Source organism: Lycorma delicatula, chromosome 3 (assembly GCF_047948215.1).
Source record: "Lycorma delicatula isolate Av1 chromosome 3, ASM4794821v1, whole genome shotgun sequence".
Taxonomy (NCBI): domain Eukaryota; kingdom Metazoa; phylum Arthropoda; class Insecta; order Hemiptera; family Fulgoridae; genus Lycorma; species Lycorma delicatula.
In genome coordinates, this window is record NC_134457.1 from 185,059,150 (window position 1) to 185,086,064 (window position 26,915).

The following is a 26,915-nucleotide window of genomic DNA, read 5'->3' on the forward strand; positions in this document are numbered from 1 at the left end:
GGTCAAAATGGATATTTCCGTTGAAATCTGGAAACCGAAATTTTTTGCGATCATAATACTTCCTTTACTTCGTACAAGGAGGTAAATAAAAGTATCAGGCATTTTTCCTATTACTGATAAATATAATATTCCCAGATATATTCTTTAAGGCAATATGCTCTAAGGTGCATGACTATATTTAGAAAATCACAAAATTTAAAATAAGCCATGAACAAAATTAGATAAACTACTTAGTATTTAAGTCAGATTTTATAATTTGTTATTCGAAGAGTTTTTTATAGTGTGGAAAATAATTAAATGAGATGTAATACATTGTTGCATTATTTAAAAGGAGAGTTAAGTTTACAACGATCTTTGTACGATAATAAAAACAAAAATAGCGAGTCAACGTTGAAAGAAAAGAAAAATTTGATCTTACAGGTTGCTAACCTTTATTTCTAATAAAAGAACTTCACATCTAAAAATAAATTCGTAAATTTTAATAATTAACCTACATTATTCGTGAAGAAACTCCTTTCACTAGTACATATAAAATTCACTTTCTATAATCAAGTAAATAATACGTCCTTCTTGTCGCAATCTTTATTTCATTAAAGATTACACTTACCATTATCAATGAAAATGATTAATAAATGTTAATTAACAGTATATTAAGTGTAATTACTACAAACAAACATACGTATATATTACATTAGCATTCATGTAAAATTATACTTGATATTTAAGTAAACTTATACGAAATTCCAACTTTAAATTACCGTTTCTGAACTTTTAAGTAGGAGATTTAATTTAAGACTTACAGAGCAGAACCGGAGTAACTTTTGGAGCTTCCGTTACACAAAGTAAATTTAAGGTTAACGCTTACAATGTTTTAACGGTAATATAATGAACACTATGAAATTGCTGAGGAAGTTCCTATGTCCTACAAAAAGAACAATTAATTCTAAGTGGGGCTTTATTTTTATATTATTAGTGTAGTTAGATGTTTAATTCCATCTTATGGCATTGTTTCAGTAATTTTTAGCCAGACACACAAAAAAAAACCCATCGGTCTAGTGATGAAGAGATGAACTCGTTATCGCAAATCAGCTGATTTCGAAGTCAAAAGTTCTATGTTCAAATCCTAGTAAAGACAGTTAGTTACTTTTATACGGATTTGAATATTATATCGTGGATATCGGTAGGTGTTCTTTGGTGATTGGGTTTCAAATAACCACACATCTCAGGAATGGTCGGTCTGAGGATGTACAAGACTACACTTCAGTTATATTCATACATATCCTCATTCATCCTCTGAAGTAATACCTTACGGTGGTTCCGCAGGCTAAACAGAAAAAAAGAGAGAGACAGACAAAGAAAACATACCAGATAATAATTGAACTTACAAATTCGTATAAATACCAATTGGGGTATTTTATAATTATACGAATGAGATGCGTAAGTTAAATGACTTAGAAGTCATTTAAATAGAAGGTTAAATAGAAGTCATTTTTTAATGACTTCTATTTATGTCAAGAGAGTATGTTAACCAAAGAAATAGTAATAATCGAATCAGATAACAAACTGAATCCTATATTCAAGTCAAAATACCGCAAAAAATTTTCTACGGACCTGTTTTAAATCCTCTTTTTTTTAATATTTATTTGAAAATTATTTTTTAATGTATAAATCAGTCAGAACTATTTTACCTACACGAAAACCTTTTGCCCTTCATTTTGTATCAAAATTGGTAAAGCCGTAATATAAAATAATTTATTAAAAAAAAAAATTATTCTACATATTTCTATGTTATAACTAATTAATTAGAGGTTTATCTATGAATATCCAAACTTATTTTTGTCACTGAACTTAAATTATTTGTTATTTAAGGAGTAATACAACAAAATTAGATTTAACTATTATAAGATAGATTAATAGTAAATTCATCAAAATAGGTTAAAGACCGACATTAAATCTAATAAATGCTCACTAAACTCAAATATGTTATCTGTGAATTAATTCTGAAAATTCATCTTGGAAAAACTTATCGTACTAATTTTGAAAATTTTTGTTATAGAACCAAGTTTCTTATTAGAGAAAGTAAAGTATATACAAATTAATATCGTAGTATGAATAAATGTGTTTACGCAAACACTGACGATATTTGATTTTGTTAGAAGGGGTAAGTAATGCATTTCCATATATTATGGTGGGGGATTTCGGTTTAACAATGATACAGCTTGCTTAAAGTAATTCATTAGTTCGTTTTCATTTAATCGGACCGAATGTTAAATGCAACAAAAATGTGAGTACTGTACCTAATAATATGTGCCATGCAACTTCTATAAATATCTAAATACTTAATAATTAAGTAATTTATTTATTTTTTGTTTATATAATTATTCGGGGTTTTTTTTTTTTTTTTTTTTTAATTAACCAAATAATTTGGAAAGTTTTCTCTGAGCGAATGACGGCCGAAATATTGTTCATTTAATCTAGAGTACTTAAGCGCTAATAGCAATTTGTAAACAACTGAAAAGATAATGAAATAACTTTAAATGATTTTCTTTTACTTCATTATAATGTTAATAACTTAATAGCTAAAAGTGATCGACTGGTATTATACCTTTGTATAGGCAGAGAACTTTTTCACTGATATTTTATTCCTTGTAATGGTAGTTTTAGAAAGTATTAAAGAAATATTTCAAGTTATCAGAAAATTATAATAATCTTCTTGATTCTGGTTATAAAGTTGCCTAAAAGATACTAATTTATTTAGTTGTTACCTGTATCTATGATAATATAAAAATTAATCATATTATTACACTGATAAACATAATTTTTATTTCCTAATATGCTATTCATGACTTTATTATTTTTTTTTTTTGCTGCTGAAAACGAATATGAACTTAGAAACTTCTATCAACCACTACTTTTGAAAAATTTGTAAATTTTAATTAAAGGAATGTTTTTCATGTTTCAACGTATAGTAAGCATTTTAAGCTCCTATATTGCATTTTGTTAGCTCATTTTTTATTGTATAACTTTGTTAAAATAATTTGTAAGCTATAAATAATTGGTTAGGGATTTAAATTTATCAAAAAATCAAGCTGAACTGTTAAGATCAAGACTGCAAGGTTGGAATTTACTTCAAAAAAATATAAAAATTTACGGATTTTGAAGCCGACAAAAAGAACTTTCTCAGTACTTTATTGATGAAAATAATTTGGTTTATTGTACAAATATTGAGAGCTTATGTTGCAATTAGGATAAATTCATAGACTTGAGGACTAACGCCTTTTCATAGATTCGTCCAAGTATAGTTCAAAAGTAGTTCTACTACACAACGATAACAAATATCCTTCGATACCAATCGCTTATAGTATTAATTTGAAATAGACATACGATGTGATGAAAGACGTTCTGGAAAAAATAAATTATAAAAAACATAGCTGGAACATATGTAGTGATTTGAAAGTTATAGCTATTTTGTTAGGCATGCGGTTAGGCTATACTTTTTTTTTCCTGTTTAGTTGCCGGTAACTACCGTTTAGATAATTCTTCAGAGGATGAATGAGGATGATATGTATGAGTGTAAATGAAGTGTAGTCTTGTACATTCTCAGTTCGACCATACCTGAGATGTGTGGTTAATTGAAACCCAACCACCAAAGAACACCGGTATCCACGATCTAGTATTCAAATCCGTGTAAAAATAACTGGCTTTACTAGGATTTGAACTCAACTCTCGACTTCCAAATCAGCTGATTTGGGAAGACGCTTTAACCACTAGACCAACCCGGTGGGTGCGGTTAGGTTATATTAAGCATATGTGTTTTCTTTGCGAATGGGACAGCTGAGCTAGGAATAAACATTATGTTACCAAAAGAGTAGAAGAAACGAGACAACTTATCTCCAAACAAGAAAAATATTATTCGTGAGCTCGTAGTTGGACCCAAAAAAGTATTTTTACCCCCTCACCACATCAAGCTAGGACTAATGAAACATTTTGTAAAAGCGATGAAGAAGGATAGTCCCGAATGTTTGTACATCAGGCAGAAATTTTCGAATGTAAGTGAAGGAAAACTTAAAGAAGGAATATTTATTGGTCCTCAAATAAGAGAGTTGGTCAAAGATGATGTATTTAACTCGATTTTAAATGTAATTTTAAATGATTTTAATGTAGAAAGTGCAGCTTGGGCTCATTTAAAGACGTTTGCAAAATTTTTCTCGGAAAACAAAAATCCGACAATTACCATGACATTGTTAATCAGCTTCTTATTTCACACAGAGCTCTATGGAGTGTAATATGTCTTTGAAAACACATTTTTTACTCTCAAATCTGGATTTTTTTCTCGGACAATCTCGGAGACGTAAGTAACGAACACGGTTAACGTTTCCACCAAGACATTTCGGTGATGGGAAAGCCGCTATAAAGGGAAATGACTAGCCGATTACTGTTGGACATTAATTTGGGATGTGCCTGAGGCTATTTATAAAAGAAAATATCAGAGAAATCATTCTAACACAGGTATGGCCATACAAAATTATACATTTTACAGATTTTAACTATATTTTCCCTTAATTTTTTTTGAAGCGTAATTTATTTGGGAATGGAATGGAATTTATTTAAAACTAAGGGTGATAGAAAAATTGTATTTACTAATCTGTAATGTACGCAAAAAAGCAATTCAAGAAATGGTATCAGAGAAACATTAAACATTTTTTTTTGTCTATCAGTGTTATCAATTCCGTATAAAAATCAGGAAAAAAAAGAATCATCTTGTCCGAGAAAAGAAGCTTCAGGCAGAGAAAAGTAATTTTTTTTTCTTTTTTTGGGATCCGTACACGATTTTGATTTATATTAGGGGGAAAGAATATTGTCCCATTCCTCAAGCGTAGACAAAATTTTGAGTTGAACATCTCTATTATTGGTCTAAAAAAAGATATTACCTTTAAAGGTAAAGATGTTACCTTTAACTAATCGCTACAGGATTGAATGTAAAAATAATCCATAAAAGAAAAATTTAATAATTTTGCTTTTTAATAATATTAAAGTACGAGTAGTTATTCTTAAAATACACTTAATTGGTGATAAACCAATCCAGCGATTGAACTGTTTGTTATTTTTTGATTCTCTGTGTTGTTATCGTCATTCATCGTGGTTTTACAATATTTTACAGGGATGAATAATAATTATATTCTAATCATGATATCATCTAAATAGTTATTTAGATGAATACAAAGGGAAGGAATTATTTTGCGCAAATAGGTCAAATAAGGGGTAAAATTTAATATACGTTTGGGTAGGAATCCAGGGGAGTGGGTTCAGAATCTTCATTTCGGACTCTTCATTTTGGATTCCATGAATGTTGAAGACAAGATTCATGGAATGCTGTCATAAGGACTTCTAGGAGCTTATTTTCCGAGCTGTGTTTCTTTCTCGAGAGATGTACTCATTTAAGTTGCGTATTACAAAATAAAAAAAAATTGAAGACAAAAATTAAAAAAAATTGTAGGAAATAGTAAAACTTTTGGTTTGAGGCTCTGATACCCCTCCTGAAAAACAATATTTTTGTGATTAATTAGTTTATTATTTTTTTTAATTTGATAAAAAAAATTTTAACACCATTCATGCAAAATTTTTGCTTCTTGGTGACTATTTATTTTTTACGATTATCACAGTAGGGATAGATTTTTGTGATAATGTTTGGGAATAAAATAGTCAAAATATTTACAAACAGCTCATCAGAATTTAAAAAAAAACTCATCAAAATAATAATAAATAATCATTATCACTGATAATTATATTAAATTTCATAAAAAAGAAATTTTTTTTTTTTTGAGATTACGTGTATCAGCTACTTTGATCCCATATAGCGCTGGTGAAAGGTTATGTTACTTTTGTTTCCCGTCGCGGTGAGGGGATGTTAGACGATCAGGGCACTGCTTCTTGAACCTCTATGTGTTCATTAAACTCATGCTTGTGATAATAATAATGACAAATAAAAATTACAAAAAATAATTTCAAAAAAAATCTAGAAATGGTTTTTAGATATTCACATGAAGATTAACTACACACACCAAAAATCAATTTCATTGTTACTCCATTTTAATCCTTTAAACTGAAGATTTCAAAAAATCCTTTCTTAGTGTCCACTTTCATCATAAGAAGAACGTGTACATAAATTTATCTTCGGTAGTTTTTGCTGGATACTGATTATGAGTCACTCACGACTTGTCTTTTTATGTATATTGTCTACCATTTTGGTCACAAAATTCATATTCAGAATTTGAATATGAATACAAATATTAACTTCTCAACGCCAAGCTTATTCTATTTTTTGAATTCCAAAAAATGAGTAACGATTTCAAAATACAAATTATCTTAAAAAGAAATTAATACAAATAGTACGAAATGTGGATGAGTTGAAAAAGATAGAGAGATAGCCAGTCAGAGCTCTACACTGCGTTAATTTAACTCATGCGTATGATAATAATAATGATAAATAAAAGTTAAAGGCTGATCAATTTATAAAAACTATCAGTATATTGTAATTTATTCAGAGTGAGAATTTAGTCAGTACACGACACGAAACTTTGCGTGATCTGAAGAATGCAGGTTTAAAAAATTTGGCCTCCATTTTTAAATAGTAGTTATAGCTGGTTACCCGTTCTTCCTACGGGTAAAAAAGTATATTTTGCCTGGTTCTTAGTGTTACTCGAAAAACACCACTTGGAGATGACCGTACTTAGTTCTTCATTTTTTAAAAATTGTTTAATTACTCTTATTTTATGTTTTTTAATCAACTAACTGGAGCCAGGTTTGGCATCACACATACACTGGCAGTGGCTGTGTTGGTTAAGCAGTACACCGTTGCAATCCTTAAAAAATCTAAATTCAAAAACAAACCGAAAGTGGTTTTTAAATATTTATACGAAGAGTATTTGCAAATCTAAATTTAGCAAATATCTCGTTTAGTATAGTTGGAAATGGGGAAAATTTGCAGTCGTTATTCAAAATTTGTTACTTTTCTTTATCCCTTTGAAGGTTGAATTTCAAAGAATCTAGAAATTGGTTTTTAGATATTCACGTAAAGATTACATACACCAAAATTCAAATTGATATCTTCATTTGCTACAGAGAAATAAAAAAAATAGTAAATTTAATTATTATTCAATTTTAACCCTTTAAACTCTGAATTTAAAAAAAAGATCCTTTCTTAGTGTGCCCTTATACCATAAGAAGAACATGTACAAAAATTTTAATCAATTTATCTTCAATAGTTTTTGCTGGGTGTTGATTATGAATCACTCACAACATGTTGTTTTATGTATCTAGAAGTACACATTGTTATGAAGAGTAAGTAGATCTGCAAGGAGATGAAGAAAGTAACTAATATACTGAGGTTACTAAATAATGTATACAATAACTTAAAATATCCTTACTAGATACTACAAATAGATGATGGCTAAGAAGGAAAGAGAAAGAGTATGGAGAAAATAACTTCTTAGGTCTCTTACGACTGGCTCCTTCTTTAGTAATTTAGAATTAAATGTAATCATGCAAAGTAGTTGCCATTATCCTCTTTATAAACAGCTAATTGAGAAGTATGTATCAGTACAATACCTATCTCATAACATCTGTTTGTTTAGATAATAACAATTGTATGAACTGTTTTTAATGAAAATTTACTGAAATAAAAAACTTTGGGGTGTAACAAATAAATTTTGTTTACTATTACAGGGTACACTTTCTAGATATGTTTCTTCAATACAAGATACTAGCATTACCAGTTAGCCCAACAGTGGTAATACTTTTAGTTATAATTATTTCTTTAATTGTTATTTATAACAAAAAATATGCCCGTCTCTATAAGTTACTGGATTCCATTCCTGGACCATCAGCTTTACCCATAATTGGAAATACAATTGAAATCAATGTGGATCATGATGGTAAGTAAACACAAAATAGTTATGAAATTGTTTATACTTCATTAATACATTATTATTAACAACAATGATACGTTTTATAATTAGAGTGCACCATAAGATTTATTTTCAAAAACCTAATAATGGTTTTACTACCAATATTAAAAAATAATTTAACTTTATTTGAAATAAATTGTTGAGAAACTCTTTTTATTAAACGGTAAATAATTTATTAAAAATTGTAATACAACTCACAATGTCTTTTCTTATAGGCTAAATTACTGTGCTGTTACTTGAAAGTAGTTCTGTTGACTGCTTTATGTTGAAATACTTTACTTTGAAATCAGCTGATTTCAAAGTCAAGTGTTCTAAGGTTCAAATCTTAGTAAAGGCAGTTCTGTACTTTTATACAGATTTGAATACTAGATCGTAGATACCGGTGTTCTTTGGTGGTTGGATTTCAATTAACCACACATCTCAGGAACGGTCGACCTGAGACACAAGCCTACACTTCATTTACATTCATACATGTCATCATCTGAAGTAATACCTTACGGTGGTTCCGGAAACTAAACAGAAAAAAGAGTTCTTTTGACTGGTGTGTTGGATATTGTTATTTTTTATGTAATTTTATTTTCTATTCCTAATGTATATGTTGGAATTTGTTCAACTTTTCAACAACTAATTTCATGGCACAATGAGATGATAATGAAAATTAGGTTCAGTCTTGTACAGACTCGTGTCAACCAAATCTGTATAAAAAATTTTATCTTTATTAGGATTTGAATGTCATAATCTCTGACTCAAAAATCAGCAGTTGAACAACTGATTGCAATGATAATTTTCTTACTAGACCAGCCCGGTGGTTTCTTCTTTTTTTTTTATGTAGTGACGATTTGTTTTTCATTTAGTAAACACAATCAATTCAAAAATTAGAATTTAATTTACTGAATACTGGTTTATGTGACTGAAATTTATGGATGTCAAATAAACATGTAACAGTTCATTTTTATATCCTAAAAATGTATTCTTATTCTAACAGGAGCCCCAATCTATAACATTGTATTAAAGAAGGGAATATTATGTAAACATAATAAAAGATTATTACTGTACTGATGATACGCTTAGTATTTTATGAAGAAGTAGTTTCTTAAATTTAGAAAATCAATTTTGTTTAATTTAAGATATGATTCAATTTTTTACTGCTGTCTGGTGTAGAGTTATCATATCACACATGCAATGGACTGAGAAATTGAATTTGTGAATTCAGTTATATTACATGGATTTACCTGTGAACAAAAAGTGCTTAATAAAATTATTTGTTACCATACAAAAGTAAATGGTAAAAAAAAACAAACAAAAATTATGATCTATTTAAAACAACTTGGTGTATTATTAAAATTAATTAACAATGTATTATTTCTCAAGATTTATTACTTATAAATATAGGCATAAAATTATCTTCATATTTATAACAGAAATATTTGAGCGCCTCTCAGGAATGAGACAATTGTGGGGTGCACGAACAGGATTTTCAAAAGGGTGGTTGGGATCAAACCCTTACATCTTCATTAGTAAAGCAGAACATGTTGAAGTAAGTAATTAAAATTTTAATTTGAATATATTATGTTTTATTTCTGTATGTGATTAAGCTCAAAACATCAGTTTATACTGCTAATTTGATCGCATGTACATATTATAAGTCTATCATGGGATGGTTGTTATTCTCAAGAATAACTGAACCAATTTTAGGAATGATAGATATCTCATAAACATTTGTCTACAGCCATTTAGTTATTCTACCTAATGTTACTCATGTATAGTAGAGAGTGATGCTAAAATGGTGGGTTGACTATACTTTTTCAGATCCTATTTGTAAAACTAGACAAAAAATATCCTTTGGAAAAATGGCAATTTCTCTTTCGTTCTACCCCTGTCTGCCATTTTGTTATTTTTATATAAAAATTTATATCTCAAGTTCGGATTAATGAATCATAATAATATTTGGTAAGCGTCTTGGTAATAAAGTTTTAAAATTAGCAAAAAATCAGGACTTAAATGCTTTTGCAAATTACAAAATGGCAGCCATTTTTATTTTCCAATCCGTTAAATTTAAGCGTTTTATTTTGAACAAAATTACATCTTATTTTCTAAAATCAGTTAACAAATAGCTGAGTTATGGCAGAAAATTGATGTTGTAATTTTGTGTCTGTTTTCATCTCCTCCACTTTACGTTCTATTCGATTAAATATTAATTGTTTTTCTTTACTGTTAATTCTAATATTGTAAATTAGTATCAGATTAAGTAATAATTTCTCACAATAATAGACCTTTTCTTTCTTTCTTTTTCCTGTTTAGCCTCCGGTAACTACCGTTTAGATAATTCTTCAGAGGATGAATGAGGATGATATGTATGAGTGTAAATGAAGTGTAGTCTTGTACATTCTCAGTTCGACCTTACCTGAGATGTGTGGTTAATTGAAACCCAACCACCAAAGAACACCGGTATCCACGATCTAATATTCAAATCCATGTAAAAATATCTGGCTTTACTAGGACTTGAACGCTGTAACTCGACTTCCAAATCAGCTGATTTGGGAAGACGCGTTAACCACACAATAATAGACCTAATAATTAAAACAATAAAACAACTACCTGTGATAGTCTTATGTTAATTGTTGCAGAACATTAGGTATACTTTTTTTTTTAAATAAACAATTAACAACTGTTAAAAGTTATAACAGATGTTAAAGTATCCACCATTAGAGATTACAAAAGTCTCCAAACTTTTTCTGAGAGATAGTCTTAACCATTCAAAAATTCCGGCAGTATACCTAATTTTATGAAATCCATTTTGGAAACTTTTTTTGAAGATCCTCAATGTTGAATATTGGAGCTGAATAACAATACGTTTCAAATGGCCTCACAGGTATAAGTCAAGAGGGTTTAAGTCAGGTAATCGGGCAGACCAGGGCACTGGCCCTATGTGGCCTAGCCATTTTTTTCATGGAAAGTTTTATGCAGGAAATCTGATACCAACTGACTGAAATGTGCTGGAGTTTCATTGTGATTAAACCATATATTTCCTCTTAATTGTAGAGGTTCCAAAAAATGTGGATGATTTTTGCCAAATTTTTCTCATTTTCGACAAATGAGCAAGATAATTTTGTCCATTTGGATGATTTGGTAGAATGACAAAACCCAAAAGACAGTTATTAAAAATACCTGCCTATATGTTCAAAAAAAATCTTTGTGATGACTAATTTGGAAGGTACCATGAAGATTCTCATCGCTCCAGATACGCTGGTTGTGATAGTTTTGAACACCATTCCTGTTGAAAGAATCTTCATTTTTACATTGTTAAGATGATCAGCAGTAATAGTCGCTGTGTTATTCAAAAGTGAAAAGTTAATATCATTTGTTTTATTATTATGAAATGTTAAATTTTATTGTAAGAAAATTATTATTTAATTTGATACTAATTTACAATATTAGAATTAACAATAAATAAAAACAATTAATATTTAATCGAATTGAACGTAGTAAAGTGGAGGACATAAAAACAGACACAAAATTAAAACATCTATTTTCTGCCATAACTCGGCTATTTGTTAACCAATTTAAAAAAAAAAAATGTCATTTTTTAAAAAATAAAAGGTTTAATATTTTATTAAAAACATACAGTTTGATAACTTATTTTTATGGCGATATAATGGATTAAAAAATAAACATGGCCGCCATTTTGTAATTTGCTAAGGTATTTAAGTCCTGATTTTTGCTAATTTAAAAATTTTATTACTAAGACGCTTACCAAATATTATTATGATTCATCAATCTGAACTTGAGATATAAATTATTATATAAAAATAACAAAATGACAGACGGGGGAGATCGAAGAAGAAATTGCCATTTTTCCTAAGGATATTTTTTGTTTAGTTTTACAAGTAGAATCTAAAAATGTATAGCCAGCCCACCATTTTAGAAACACTCTACTTAAAAAAAATTAATTCAGAAATAAAAAAGATATTTCAAAAATATATTATCTTAGTTTGTCATAAATTTTGTTTGTAGTTAATTATGAGTTATTCTTTTAAGTAGTTTTTTCTTTTACAATCCATTTTTTTAGATTTTTTAAGCTGATTTGGAAGGGATTGAGAGAATTGTAATTAAATGCTCTTCCTAACTACAGTCAACAAGTGAATGACTGGTATCATTCACTGGTGAATCATAACTATGTTCATCCATAAATCATGTTGATTCTTTCTGGTAATGATAATAATAAATGATATTATAAAATGAAAGCTTCAAGAGTGAAAATTTCATAAATTTCAGACTACTGTTGTAGAGACAATGTAAATAAAATAAAATTTACCAAGAGAAGCCTAAACACTGATGGTGCATTTTTATGTCCTATATGGGCCATCATGAAAGTAAACAGAAATTGCCAAGCAAAACTGTTTAATTTCAGGTTGGAAAAGGACAGATATTTTTCAGTATAAGCCTGTCAAGAATAATTCTTTCATGTTTTCTCAACAACTGATTAAACCTCACAGGGGGAAAACATATCATTCTCTCCCACAAATTGGTTATCCTCATAAGATGATCCAAAAAACAAAGATTAGGTAGAAGGGCTTATATAGTATAAGATGTAAATTTTTAAATTAACAAATGAACAAGTTTTTATTAAATAAGATTTTAGAAGATAATCTGTTGTAGCAATATATCTGTCTTTGACCAACACACATTTCATTTTGGTGTTGAGCATTTTCAATGTTCTACTTTAAACAGAAGTTAAATATTAACTTATTACAACTCAAATTAAGTTACCTATGTTCAGATTCTGAATATTCATTCATTAAAATTCTGACATAATATTCTAATACAGTTCTATTTTTTAAACAGAATAATGAGAATAATTATCATCCACTGAATGACACCTTCAAAATCCAAAAAAAACCACTTGAAAATCACTGTCTAGTTAGCAATTTTGTTAGTATACAGGACACACAGGATAGTAATTTTTCTCATATGAATAGAAAAGCCAAGTAAATATTGTGATCTAAAAGAAATTTTTTAAAGCAGTACTGAAAAAAATGAAAGTAGATTTACTCAAAAGGTGATCAGAAACACCTCTCTATTGAATCACATAATGTCTGAGGAAATTTAGACCAGGACCCTTAGGCTAATATGTTACTTTAACTAGTATTGCTTCTGCCACACTCTATTTTTAAAAATTTCTATGATGAATACACTGATTTTTTGCTAAATTCTTTCTCCTTTTGAAAAATTACACTTCTATTTATAAGATGGTAAATTTTTTCAGAAACTATTATCAGTTTTAACAAAGTCAAATGTACCAACTCTGAATTTTTCTATTGATTGAACTACTGTAAATATAATTAATTATTAATGTTATTATGTATTCATTTAATCACTCTTCGCTGGTTCTCTTTGAGTGTTAGCTGGACAACATTATAGTGAAAGACTGTGCTAGGAATTGAATCCAGACTAAGTAAGTAATAATACGTACACTGATCAACTGTTACCCTCCCTGACAACTTTTACAGTAAAAATATATAATATTTTAAAATGAATATTACATATTTTAAGAACTGGTTACATTTATGCAAATGGTCTATAATTTCTTCCACAGATTAGAATTAAAGAACATTTATTTATTTTTTTTTCAATAATTATTTTGAATTTGCAAATGAATGAACTAAATTTAAAAAAAAATTGTAATTTCTATCTTGTATAGCAGTTAATTGAAAATTACTGCAGTTGATTCTTCAATCATATTGGTGGACTGCTAAATTTTTAATTGTTTGTTTTTCTTCAGTTACAATTAGTAATGGAGTATTTAAGAAAATTTAATGCAGTATGTGTTCAAAAGTTGTGTGCAATATTTTGTTTGCAATGTTTGTTTTGTTTGTTTAATCTATAGCTTAATTGTTTTAGTTTTTGTTGTGATGTCATTATTTAATAAGTATTAAGTTTGGGAATTTTTTGTGGATGTTAGTATTTCTACAATGAAGTTATTGTACATACATTGAAGTTATGATCCACATACATTGTCTTTGTACTTCGTTTTCTAAATATCCAGTGTTTTCGGTATACTGTATGTGTAGTCCTACTGTACCCTCATTAATTGGTTATTTACAATTAATTTATAGATGCAGTTAATTTTTAGCATATTAGTAATGTAGGTAATCTGGGGAATATTTGTTTCCAGTATTACTTGTTTGTGTAGCTGATAAATCTGTATCCATAACATTGTGTTTTTGTTTTTTACTTCAATAACATTATTTTAGTTTATAAGATCACAATTTTGTTTAGTGCATTACTGAGCAAAATTACTGTTTTTTTTCCTTTTTCTGCTTAGATTATATCTTAGGATTTTTTTTCTAATTTTGGATTCTTTACTTTCTGTATAACTGTGTGTTTAAGTATTGTTTTTGTTTTATACAAAATACTGCTAAATGCTATTTTCATCTCACTTCTTGTGATAATTTCAATGACTTCTGACAGTTCACTTTTCACATTTTATTTAATTAACAGTCAGAACTGTGAAAAATGAATATTTAAAAAATATAGTTAAACTGTAACTCAGTTCAAGAGAACGTTTTAGAAAACAATGTATTACTTTACTCTTAGAAAGATAGTTAAAAATTGAGAGAAATACTCACTAAGTTTTCAAAAGAATTATCTATTTTAAATAAACTGTTTATGTTCTAAATATATTATGGTTTAATCATCATAATATAATTAGCATGGCTATATTTATGCATTTTTCATAATTTGTCATTGGTTAAATTTATCTCTCTAGCACAGTTCAAAAAGGCATAAGCAAAATTGTTAAATGATGTCAGTTGTAGGCAGAATGTAAATAATTGATCACGGTACTCATTTAAAATTTTCTAAATTACAACATAATTGCAATGGATTTTATTTTGCAGCCAATAATGGGAAGCAGTAAACATATTAATAAAAGCTCAGACTATAATTATTTACATCCTTGGCTAGGAACAGGTCTGCTTACAAGTTCAGGTATGTTATAAGTAAGATTATTTTAAATTGGATAATTTTCTTGTTATTAAGATTAAAAAAAAAATTTAAATAGGATGTAATGTGTAGTAATGTTAATTCTTTGAATTAAAACTTTTTCAATATCAGACTGATTTAATAATAATGACGTTAAATGATGAAAGAACAACAAAATGTAAGCATTTAAATTAAATGAAAAATAATTAAACAATGAACTGTAGTAATTAATTAAAAATCAATGACTGAAGTTCAACATTTGTTCAAATAAAGTAAAAATCTTTGTTGAATTGAAAATTTAATTGTTATTCCATTGAAGTTGAAAATTATTTTTACATATAACTTTTCTTACTTTTTATGTGAAGAAAAATAATAAAATATGTTTTAGATTGATATTTTAAGATGCATGTTTATAATTAATGGTTTATTGATGTAACAAGTTAAGAGTAGAAGACTTAGGCGAATAAAAAAAGTTGAGAATGACATCAGTTGAAAAAAAATTATTTAAAAAGAAAACCCATCTAGATAAGTCATATCCCAAGAAGACCCCTAAACACACCTTTGAATGTTGCTAGTTAAAAAGGTGTAAGCTAACAAAAATTGATGTTTTAAACTATAACAAATAAATTAAGTTAGAACATTAATGAAAGGACCAGAGAATTACTGGGGCTTGTGAAATAAGTGATGATAACAAACAAACAACAGTAAGATGATGAACAAGAAACAATATCTACATCTAAAAACATATAAGATATCAAACTTTATTTTATATATACTAGCCGCCAAGTAACGGTGAGCTTGGATGATCACCTTGCATGTCACTGCTATATTATTGTTCTCTGAAACACTGGCACACCATGATTAATCATCTCTTAGTAGCATAAACATGATGCAACTGAGGTTGGGTAGTAATCGTTGTCAATCCAAGCTCACCATTACTTGGCAGCGACTGTACTTTATGTTATTAATGACTATTTTTGTAATAAAGCTGATAAAACAATTAACAATGGGATATTTATCTGATATCATAGACATTTATTATACAAATATGATACAATATATTTGTATTTATACTATACCATATATTAACATAAAGACAAATGTAGAACGTAACTAAAAAGAAATCAGAAGAAAATCATTAAATCAACATGGAAAATTAATTACATTACCAAATATAAGATCAATAGTTATAATTTACCTCTTTCTTTAAGATTTATACGATTAAAAAAGATATCAGGATTTCATTGATAAAAGAAAGCTATACTGTATAAATATAATTTATATGGTAGTATGTTGGAATTTTGGAAGAAGTATTTCAATTGTGTTCACACATAAGATCACTGAATTGGTATCTCCGTATAATGAATGTTCATGATTATTTCTAGAACCATGAAATTTCTTGAATAAGATAAATATTATTGTCTCCTCCTAACAAATAAAATCCGCAATAAGTTCTGAGATAAATTCTTATTTGAATATTTCACAATAAATAAACAAAACCATTAAACTTAAGTATTTAGACAGATTGTAATTTTTCTCAAAAAAAGCAACTAACTAAATGAGGTACTTTAAATAAACTCATTATAAAATTATATCAACTTTTATCACTTTGCATTTAAATATATGTAAAAAGAGGCAGGAGATTTTTAATCAAAAACAGCTAGGGCAGCATATGCTTTTGAGAATATAGTTCTTCTGATTTCTAAAAAAATTAAAAGTCTCATTTTAAATGATGATATCTTGATAATGACAGTGGCTAGAAACTAGTGGACTAAAACAAAAATAAAGAAATGAAAATAGTGGGGATTTGTGCTTGGTGAGAGAGATAAAGCAGATAAACAATGATAATAATCATAACTAAATTAAATAAAATACAGTTTAATGTTTAAAACCTTATGCTGGAGAAGCTGTAATTCTTACTGTTGGGATATATTTAGAAATTATGAAAAATGCAGACACTGTAGTAAATAAATGGATAACAAAAAAACTAAGCAGCTACAGTAGAAGAAAGAATTTTAAGTAGAAAGAATATAATTGATAATAAATCCTAGATTAACTAGAGACATTATTGTAATGTAGAAAGGTAAAGACGCAGAAGATAGTAGCAACAAGGTGGATGAGCTTTTGAGATATAAAATAAATCTACTAGTTAAACAGTAAAATAAAATTGGTTGAAGGAAAAATGTTATAATTATAAACAAATTATTATCAGGATATAGTTACAGGAAAAACGTTTGTGACAGTGGATAGAAAATAAAATACAGATACTAATAATGGAAGTGTAGATGAAAAACAATTTTTAGGAAGCTAAAAACAGACTGACATGTAGCAGCAATGCATAGAAAGAAAGTAAAAACTACAATCAACAAGGACATAATTTTTTTTATGTTAGAAAGTCATGTGTTTCCTTTTAACATCACACACCAGCAGATCATTCTATGATCAAGTAAAAATAAGAATTCAGGAAGTAATGACTTTTTCATAAAGTTATGTCAGTAATTAAGTCACTGGATAAAGGAAAAATAAAAAAGGAATTGGATTTAACTGTTATTAAAGACTTTTAAAATTATCTCTGTAGGAGAAAACCAGCATCAAACCCCCGACTGCAAGATGAATTTTTGAAAGTGTATTTTAGAAGATGATAATGTCTGGACACTCATTATAAGCAACAAAATAATCTGCATTTTTTTAAGTAGGAAGAAATTGAAATAATAACAAAATGACTTCAAATTTCACCAGAAAAATTTCAGAGGAGTGAAATATTACAAGTAAAAATTAAGTTAAAGACTATTCAACTACTTCATACTGACTGAATTGCCATTACGCAGCACCCAGAAAATGATAAAATTCTGCAGTGTTTTTGACAGCCTTCAAAGCTCTTAGGAATAGTTAGAAAACAATTGTGAATAAAACTCAATAAATGAAAAAAAATATATGGATAATGAAATTTTGATGTAATTTTAAACTGTTAGATGCAGACTGTTATTATATATCTGATTATCTTTAAACAATTATCCTAAACAATAGCTTTAGCTTCAATTAGGAAGTTCATTGTTAGACGTGCTCTGTTGGAAAGGAAGGAATAATAAGGATGATATAATCCTCTATAGCACTAATCCAATTTTCAATTTTTAATGAATTAAAAAATAAAATTGAGTTTATAACTTTCTCTTAAGTTTTCTGATTTAATAGTCAGGAGATTTCAAACTGTAGTTAGCAATTGAACATTTTATCTTAGTATTAAAAAAAAAGTTTAAACTTAAAAAAAATCCTGGAATGGATGTTAAACATATCCTTGTTTTCAATAACAGTACATTAAACAAGCACTATTACTGAAAACCAGGATTATTTATGGAATTTTGAAGAGAAATATTCTTGGATTTTATTTATAAATTAATCAGATTTGATAAGTAAAGTGTTTGCAAGCTTATAAAATACAGGAATATCTACTTAAATGAAATTTAAAATAAAAGAACATGTAAACAAATTAAGATCAGAAGAATTACATCAAACCACAGTGATTAAATGATTAGCAACAAAAACAAATAAACAAAATGATGTTCCACTCCGACTTAGGGAGAATATTGTCTGACAATATTAGAGAAGTAATGAACTAAAAGATAAATTTTTTTGGGAATTTATTAAAGATCAGGCATGTATGCCTGAGATATATATTTCTTGTGAGGGTCTTTTTTCAGTCACTCTGTTAACTTTAGTGTAGATAAAATTAAACAGAAATTCCATAACAATTAAATAAAATTAAACTAGAAAATCCAAAAATAATATGATTCTAAATTTAAATTAAATAATCAGATGTTTCACCAAATCTATTACATATACACATGTGCAATTATGCCTATTAAATTACACACACACACATTTCTGAAAATATATAAAATTTTATTTCACTAATAATGTTTGATTTTTTTCATACTTTTTTTATTGTTATTGTTGAATTATTAATTATTGTAAAAAGCTTTTTTACAATTACGGGTTAATAATTATTAATAAATCAATACATTTAAATGAAAAAAAAGTTAAAAAAAAGAAAGGAGATGAAGTCTGATTCGAACCAATGTGCTTCCCTTGTAAGATTCAAATATTTCATTAATTAAAATTTTATTTGTCTATAACTCTGAAACCAATGAAAATAAGCACCACCTTATGATATATCATTGAAAAGCTCTCAATGAGGGCTTAATACTGCGGTTAAGAAAAAGTCCAAAATCCAAATTTTGTGAATTTTTGGGCGTTTTTGGACACTTTTGGTTCAGTCGATTGCAGTGAATAGGAAAGGTGGACAACTTGATGTTACAACAGTCATAGATCCAAAATTTCAATATCCTACGGCTAATCATTTTTGAGTTATGCGAGATGTGTACATACAGACATCATGCTAAAACTAGTCAAAATGGATTCAGGGATGTTCAAAATGGTTATTTCTGTTGAAATTAGAAAACTGAAATTTTTTATGATCACAATACTTCCTTTACTTAGTACAAGGAAGTAAAAAGGGAATGTAGATGCTTGAATGCATCCTCAGGGTAGATTAATAGCACCAAGAAAATGATACGTGATATCCATGTCAGTTATTTAAAAATGACAACATATAATTTTCTCAGTAGTTGAGAAAAGAATGCTCATTTATAAATCTAATGTCTTTTGATATAATTCTACCTTTTCCTTTCAAAGATTAAAATATAAAATTTGTTTGTTACCTTAAAACAGTTCATGCATCACAGGGAAGATCCTGCAACAAATGTGCATATTTCTCATAAGTTATGTTTATTAAAAGATTAAGTTACAAGTAGCAAAATTATGCAGTTACATCTTACATACTATGTTCAAAAATGTTTATAAAAAACCATTATCAACTTTCCTCTACAATAAATTTTTAAATGTTTCATAAACCTCAAATAGCTAAACTTGAGAATTATTCACAAGAGTAAGTTAGTATCTTAAAATAATCAAATAAATATGAAACTTTGAAAAGGAAATTTCATAAAAAAAGGAAAGCTTAGAAAAATATTAACAAACTTTTAAAAATATGATTAGATTATTCTGAATGAAGGAAACAAAAACTAGCAAATGTTATTTTTAAAACTTAAAATGAAAAATTAAACTAACTTTCTGATTTACAAGTGATTATTTTTTAATTTCTATTTATTTCAGTTATTGCAAAATCTGGAAAATAATTTGAACTTTAAATTAATGGACTTTTTGCAAATAATTTTTCATAATAATTATATTAATACATTTTTCAAAAATATGGAACAAAGAAATTGTGTTCTTTTAAGTTTCTTTATTAAACTGCCAATTTATTTAAAGAACTCGTACGTGTTTAATAAACATAATTCTGTCATTTAAAACATCTTAATTTAAATTTTGGCTTATGAGTTAATTCTATTTTTTTAATTGTACTACTTGTTCTGAAATTTCAACTGATATGTGAAAACTGTTAAGGTCAAAATACAACATAAAATATAATCATCTTAAAACAATAGTTCTGCAGTTAGTTTGTTCCAATAAATTTGTAATATTTTTTTTCTATTATGACTGACAAATGTTTAGTGTATCTATGAAATGATTGATTTCATCCTACAAGAAACGTATATTAGTTGATTATTAGGTTCAAAGTGTAACCATCACCTTAACAATAATGAAAAATTCACAGAAAATCTGTAAGTTAAATGTTACATTTTTCTGTACAGAACTGGCACAGTGTATTATTATATTCTTAAATGTTTACATTAGCATAATTAAGTAAATTATATACACTATTAAAATAATGACTGAAAAAGTACATAAAATAACAAGAATGTAAAAATAAAAAAGTACAAATATTTAAAAAAAATCCAACAAATTTTTCATTGTTTACTCCAAAGATATTTGGAAAATCACTCAGGGGAAAAGTATAATATAGAAGGAACATTATAAACAAACAACAATTTTTTAAAGAAAACACGAATAGATTGCAGTTTTAAAAAATTATCCATAAATTAAATAATTCTGAATATATAAAGTTGTCTGCTTTATTCATTAATTTACACAACTCACTAAAATAAAAGTAAATACATCACTTCAGTAACTTGTAGAAAATTTTATACTGATGCAGTCATTACCAAACATATTCTATTTTCAGGATGTAAGTGGCATATTCGTCGGAAAATTTTGACACCTGCTTTTCATTTCCGTATTTTAGATGATTTTATTGAAGTATTTCGAGAGCAGAGCAATTTATTAGTTGAAAAACTTGCAAAAGAGGTTGGAAAGGGATCATTTAATATATTTCCTTACATAACTGCATGTACATTAGACATTGTGTGCGGTAAGTTATATTTTAAATCTGAAATATTTAAAGTGATTACTGCTGTGTTTAAAATTATGAGAATCATTTATAACTTTTTATTTAAGTAGAAGACTATATTTATAATTACCTGTATTTATATCGCTAAGATTTTTTTCTTGCTTGTGATTATTTTATACATGAATAATGTAGTGGATAGCTTCACTGCATTTCAAACTTGATTTATGCTGAATAACGGTTCACCTGAGAAGACATAAATAGTATTTATTTATTATTTAATCAGATAAAAATTGTTGATAACATTTTAATAAAATAACAGAGGAAGTTATAATAATAGTAACTTAGGTTTACATAATAACAAAGTGATGTTAACATAAATGACATTGGAGATAAAAAATATTTTGATTTTCAAAAAAATAAAAAACCACAACAGCTGTTTCAGGACATAGTACTTAACGCAGGTGTTACAGAGTACTAAAACTAAAAGAATACTAAAGCTTTTGTTAATATGGACTTTCATCAAGTAACAACTTCATCCATCGATTATTATAACATTGGTTTAAATTAGTTTTAACTGTTATTTGTAAGATCCAACATAAAAATTTTAACTTACAATATACTTAAGTTTAATACAAACTTTAATACAAAGTAATAAAAAAATAAAATATTTTAATAAAATAATAAAATACTAAGTAATTCAACTTTCTTTAACTTTAGAAAATAAAAATTCTATCTTTAAAATAAAACACTATCTTAATAAAAATACATCATCAAAATAATCAAAAATGAATGTATTTCAGAATTAAAAAAAAATGAAATTCCTAGTTTTATCAAGATTTCAATCTACTGTTATTCAAAATGTACCATTTGTAAAATTTTAATACTTAAAATCATCCATGCATTCATTCATTCTGCAATACTACTTTCTGAATGTTCTGTAAAGTGATCTGCATTTACAAACTAAAAACTAGTTATGTAAAGTCAACAAATAAAATAATAAAATAGAAAAAATATAGATAAAAGTATATAAAAATGTTTAATTAAAATGAGTACAGCAACTCAACATTTGGTTACAAAAAGAACTCAACATTTGTCTATATTTGATTAATACTGCATTTAATAATTTGAATGACTGGGTAAAGGTTAACAATTTTCTCTTTTATAAAGAGTCGACAGTTTGAGGACCAAAAACTTTTGAATTACTGTCACCTAGCCACCATTTGTTGTAAGGCTTTTAACAAGAACAAATCTTGACAGTCATCTGAAGGTATTAAAAGCTGCAGTTATAAGTTTGCTCACAGTAAAGAATCTGTGGGCTTCACTAGACAACTAACTATGGGTTTCAACTTGTACTAAATTGTTCTTGTAATATCTCAAGTTGTACTAAATAATAGGAAACTTCTGGATGACCAAACAAATTTTTTTGACAGAACAACTATAAAAGTTAATTTTTAAACAAATCTTACTTTTTTGTTTTAATTTTTACTAATATAAATAGTATTAACTATTATTTTGTACTAAAAAAAAAACTCATCAATAGCAAAGGTATTTTTAATTATGACTGCCATTTTGTGATGATGTTTATATGACCTCTTTAATAGGCAGATTGATCTTAAGCAGGAAATTTGTAAACATGAAAACTAAACCAATGCCACATGTAAAAATAAAAGTGTAAAAACTTTTACACTTTCATGTTCTATTTCATTTCATTTCTGTTAATAAGATAAACAATAACAGATAATTTAACTTCTCTACGTTTCTAACTTATGTAAATTACTATTTTTCTGTTTATTTTCAATAATACTGGATCAAAGGTCTTCTTAGGATAAAACTAATATGAATCATTTTAATCACAAGGAAGAATTATTCAATGTTAATCATTGGTTAAGTGGAATCTATACAAATGAAAAAAAAACCTTTATTTTAAGTCTGGGCATGTGGTTTCACTATTAGATTATATTACACTGAGAGTAATGTGCAATTATTTGATGAGATAACTTCTACTTGATAATGTCAGTAAATTATCAAGTAAGGTATTACTTGATATGTACAGTTAGCATAATGTTAAAATCTTATCGTAACAAATTTAGTGAATAAAGTTGATGATATACTGTAATTACAGTTTTCTAATTACTATGGTATAAAATTTTATGTAGTAATTGAAATTTACAGAAACAGCAATGGGATGGCAGTCAAATGCTCAAAATGACAGTGAAAGTGATTATGTTAAAGCTGTATATGAGTAAGTATAGTAATAATAGACTATATTATTCATTACTTTTACTAATTATCTTATAAATTGTGAATTTATTCTGGAATAAACTTTCATAAGACATATTTCATTCTAAAACTTTCTATTTTAAATCTTCCAACCAAAGTAATATGACTTTACTTGTATCAAATGTAATATTTATATACATTTTCATTCATCCTGCTTAATTCATTTATTAATCCTGTAATTCTTTAAATTCCAGGATTGGATCAATCATTCAACAACGACAAGCAAAGATTTGGTTACAACCTGATCTTCTATTCAGATTTTCAAATTTATATAAAAGACATGAGAACTGTATTAAAATTCTTCACAATGCTTCAAATAAGGTTAGCCTTTTATAATAAAATTAGTAATGTTAATTTTACATTATGATAAGAAAATTACTAATTTTCTGAAGTCTAAGGTGCATATGTTTTTAAACAAATTTAGTTTTTACAATTGTGGTGAATATTTGAATTTGTGTGTAATTAAATTGCATAAGTTTACACATTTATTTTTATTCTGATATAATTCATGAATGCCAAAGAGTATATTGACCATTCTCCAAACCCTGCTTTTACTGCTGTTTTGTAATTTATTTATTTACTCCTTACATTAAAGTAATGTCTAATAACAATTTTTTTTCTTTTTTATGTTGAAGAAGCCAAAAGAATGGACTTTGATGGTGATGAAAAATTAATTAATTAAACATTACTGTTCTCCATGGCAGTGGTAATATCTGCCTTTCATCCAAGTGATTCTGGATTCAAATTCTATACATGCTTGGCACTTTTAATATGCTACAAAATTCATCTATCACAAAACAGATGCAATTGAGCATATCCTGTTGTTGCTTTGAAATAAATTAATAGATAAACAATATAAAAGCTAAGTGAACAACTTATTAGTTGAAATTATAATATAGATTATTTTCAGTGCTATAATTTCCTTTTTTATTATTCACTAAGCATTGTAACAAAATGTGATAACACTTTAAAATGATTAAACATTAAGCACCTCACTTTTAAATTAATAGAATCTTTTCTTCCAAATGGCTTCTGTAAGATCCTTCCAGTTGTTAGCTCCTTCTTCAGTGGGGTATCCAGTAGCACTAATACAAACATCTATCAAAAAGGTTGGGAAACTTCTCAAGAATGTAACTGAAGAATAAATTTAATTTATGTAGTTTTTGTTTAATATTTATTTTTGTAAAACTTTATTTTTAAATATCACTTTTTTCAACTGTATTGAAATTTTGATTTTTTATGTGCTGAGTGTAAAATTTGTATGCTATGGTTAGTAGTTTTGCAGGTGTGATAGGTAGTTTTCACATTTCTATGAAGTGATTTACAAAATTTAATTATGTTGTGTGTAATGCCTATATGTGTTCCTTATTTCTTTGTTGTGCATCTAGTCTATCCAATATGAATATTTATTGCAATCACTTGTACGTTTCTTAATATAGTTTAACTTGTATATTTCTGGATTCTGTATTTTTCATTGTTGTTTATTACTTCCTATACAAACTTCTGAATTTGACTTGTTATTGTGAAAGGTGGCATAGTAATAATTCCTTCCTAAAAATGTTGGCAATTATCTTTGATGTATATTAATATTGTGATGTCTCTGACACAATTTGTGTTTTTGATTTTGTTATGTATTTAACATAACATGTCTAAAAGTGAGATTCAGTAATCATTAATTTGTGTTAAATGTTTTATTGTATTGATTTCTTCAGTGTAATTATTGACTGAAAAAAAAGTCCAAATTAGTTGATGTAACTTATGTAAGAAGGCTGTATCTTTGTGCTATGTGAGGGGTTAGATATATTTTGGATAAGTGTACAGCAATTATAGTAGGTTATTGATATATTTCAAAGGTATGCGAGTTAGATATTTTTTGCATATAGTGAGATCAAATAAGTTAAATATTTGTTGTGTTTATATTCTATAGTGAAATGTTAGTTGGGTTATAATTTAATGATGGAACTGAGCAGTATTTAACAGTGTCTTACATTTCCTCTACTCAGATCTATGATGTGATCAACAAAGAAAAATTTTGCATTTACTAGTATAAACACACAACATTAGAAAAAATAATATAATTAAACATTTAAATACTTTTAGATTAAATACATTATTTAATCTCATACTTAGAAGTTTCCAGACTTTTTAAGACAAGTGCCATTGATAACAAGGTTACTGATACTCCACTGAGAAAGATGCTGTTTATTAACTCTAATAATGCTTAGGATGAAAAGCTCTCGTTAGACTGATAATTAGTCATTAGATGATTGATAATTTTAAATTGATTAAAAATACAAAAACTCAATTTTAAAGAAATTATTCTTCCTGAGAACCTTTCAGAACTAACTATGAAACTCTTTCTTTTTCAGTAAAGTTATTTGAAGCACTGTTGTTAAAGATCCCATCTTAAAAGGGTACAAATCCAATTTTGGATGAATTTAAATAATATATTCAACTTACATTATGTTTGTTCATTCACTAACTTTCTGTTAAATTTAGTGTGTTTATAAATTTTATATTTTACGGTTATGTACATCACTTCTAAGAGATTATTTACTATAGTTGAACAAAACAAATATATAACTGACACTAAATAAACAAATTCCCAAATACCCAAATACATCCCTTGTTATCCTTGCGTTCCGTTCCATTACTAAAGTTAATTCTGCTGCTGTGTGTTATCACTGCATGTGTATGCAAATATGTTTAATGTATAATACAAGTAATAATACAAGTAATTTTTAAATATTTAATATTGAACTATTATTGTTAAAAATTAATAATACATTTTGTATGAGATAATTTCTAAACCATAAGAATCAACCATCTGTTAGCATGCACAAGAATGACAATGCAAGAAACAGTTACTAATAAAATAACATTACATTAACAATAGTTACGAGAGAAACATTTAATATATTCTCATTTCTTTTGTCAGGTTATAAGAGAAAAGAAAGAAGAAGTACAAAAACAAAAAGAGAAAAAAACAAATAAACAGGATAATAATGTGACAGAGGATGATTCATCAGTATTTGGTAAGTAAGTAAAAAAATTTGTTTACTCTGGTATAAGTTAAATATGAGAATTCATTTTATATTACCTAAAGAAATCATTTTTTTTAGGAAGGAAAAAGAGGCTTGCTTTTTTAGATTTATTAATTGAAGCATCAAAAGGTGGTACTGTTCTAACAAATGAAGACATCAGAGAAGAAGTGGACACATTTTTGTTTGAGGTATAATAAATTAAACAAAAAAATTGATGAATAATTTGGAGGAACTAAAATTATTACATGATTCTTTTCTTTTAGCATAAATAAAAGCTAAATTTCAGTTTTTTCAGGAACAACTAGTTTCTTTTGTTTACAACTATCTGCTTAT

At 27.1% G+C, this 26,915-nt stretch overlaps 1 protein-coding gene across 4 annotated transcripts in view; it reads left to right on the forward strand.

Moving 5' to 3' along the window:
- Nucleotides 1-2,203: 2,203 nt before the first annotated feature.
- Nucleotides 2,204-26,915, forward strand: part of Cyp4c3 (Cytochrome P450 4c3) — a 38,685-nt gene continuing 13,973 nt past the window's right edge. Inside the window, exons 1-9 of one of the 4 annotated variants that reach the window (XM_075361176.1) lie at nt 2,204-2,284; nt 7,726-7,934; nt 9,389-9,504; nt 14,867-14,957; nt 21,094-21,279; nt 23,431-23,500; nt 23,733-23,859; nt 26,477-26,573; nt 26,661-26,770. In XM_075361176.1, the coding sequence (XP_075217291.1) occupies nt 2,265-2,284; nt 7,726-7,934; nt 9,389-9,504; nt 14,867-14,957; nt 21,094-21,279; nt 23,431-23,500; nt 23,733-23,859; nt 26,477-26,573; nt 26,661-26,770 (1,026 nt within the window). In that variant the 5' untranslated portion in view covers nt 2,204-2,264. Of the gene's footprint in view, nt 2,289-7,725; nt 7,935-9,388; nt 9,505-14,866; nt 14,958-21,093; nt 21,280-23,430; nt 23,501-23,732; nt 23,860-26,476; nt 26,574-26,660; nt 26,771-26,915 lie in introns of all 4 variants that reach the window. The other 3 variants (XM_075361178.1, XM_075361177.1, XM_075361179.1) reach the window with 3 other exon arrangements.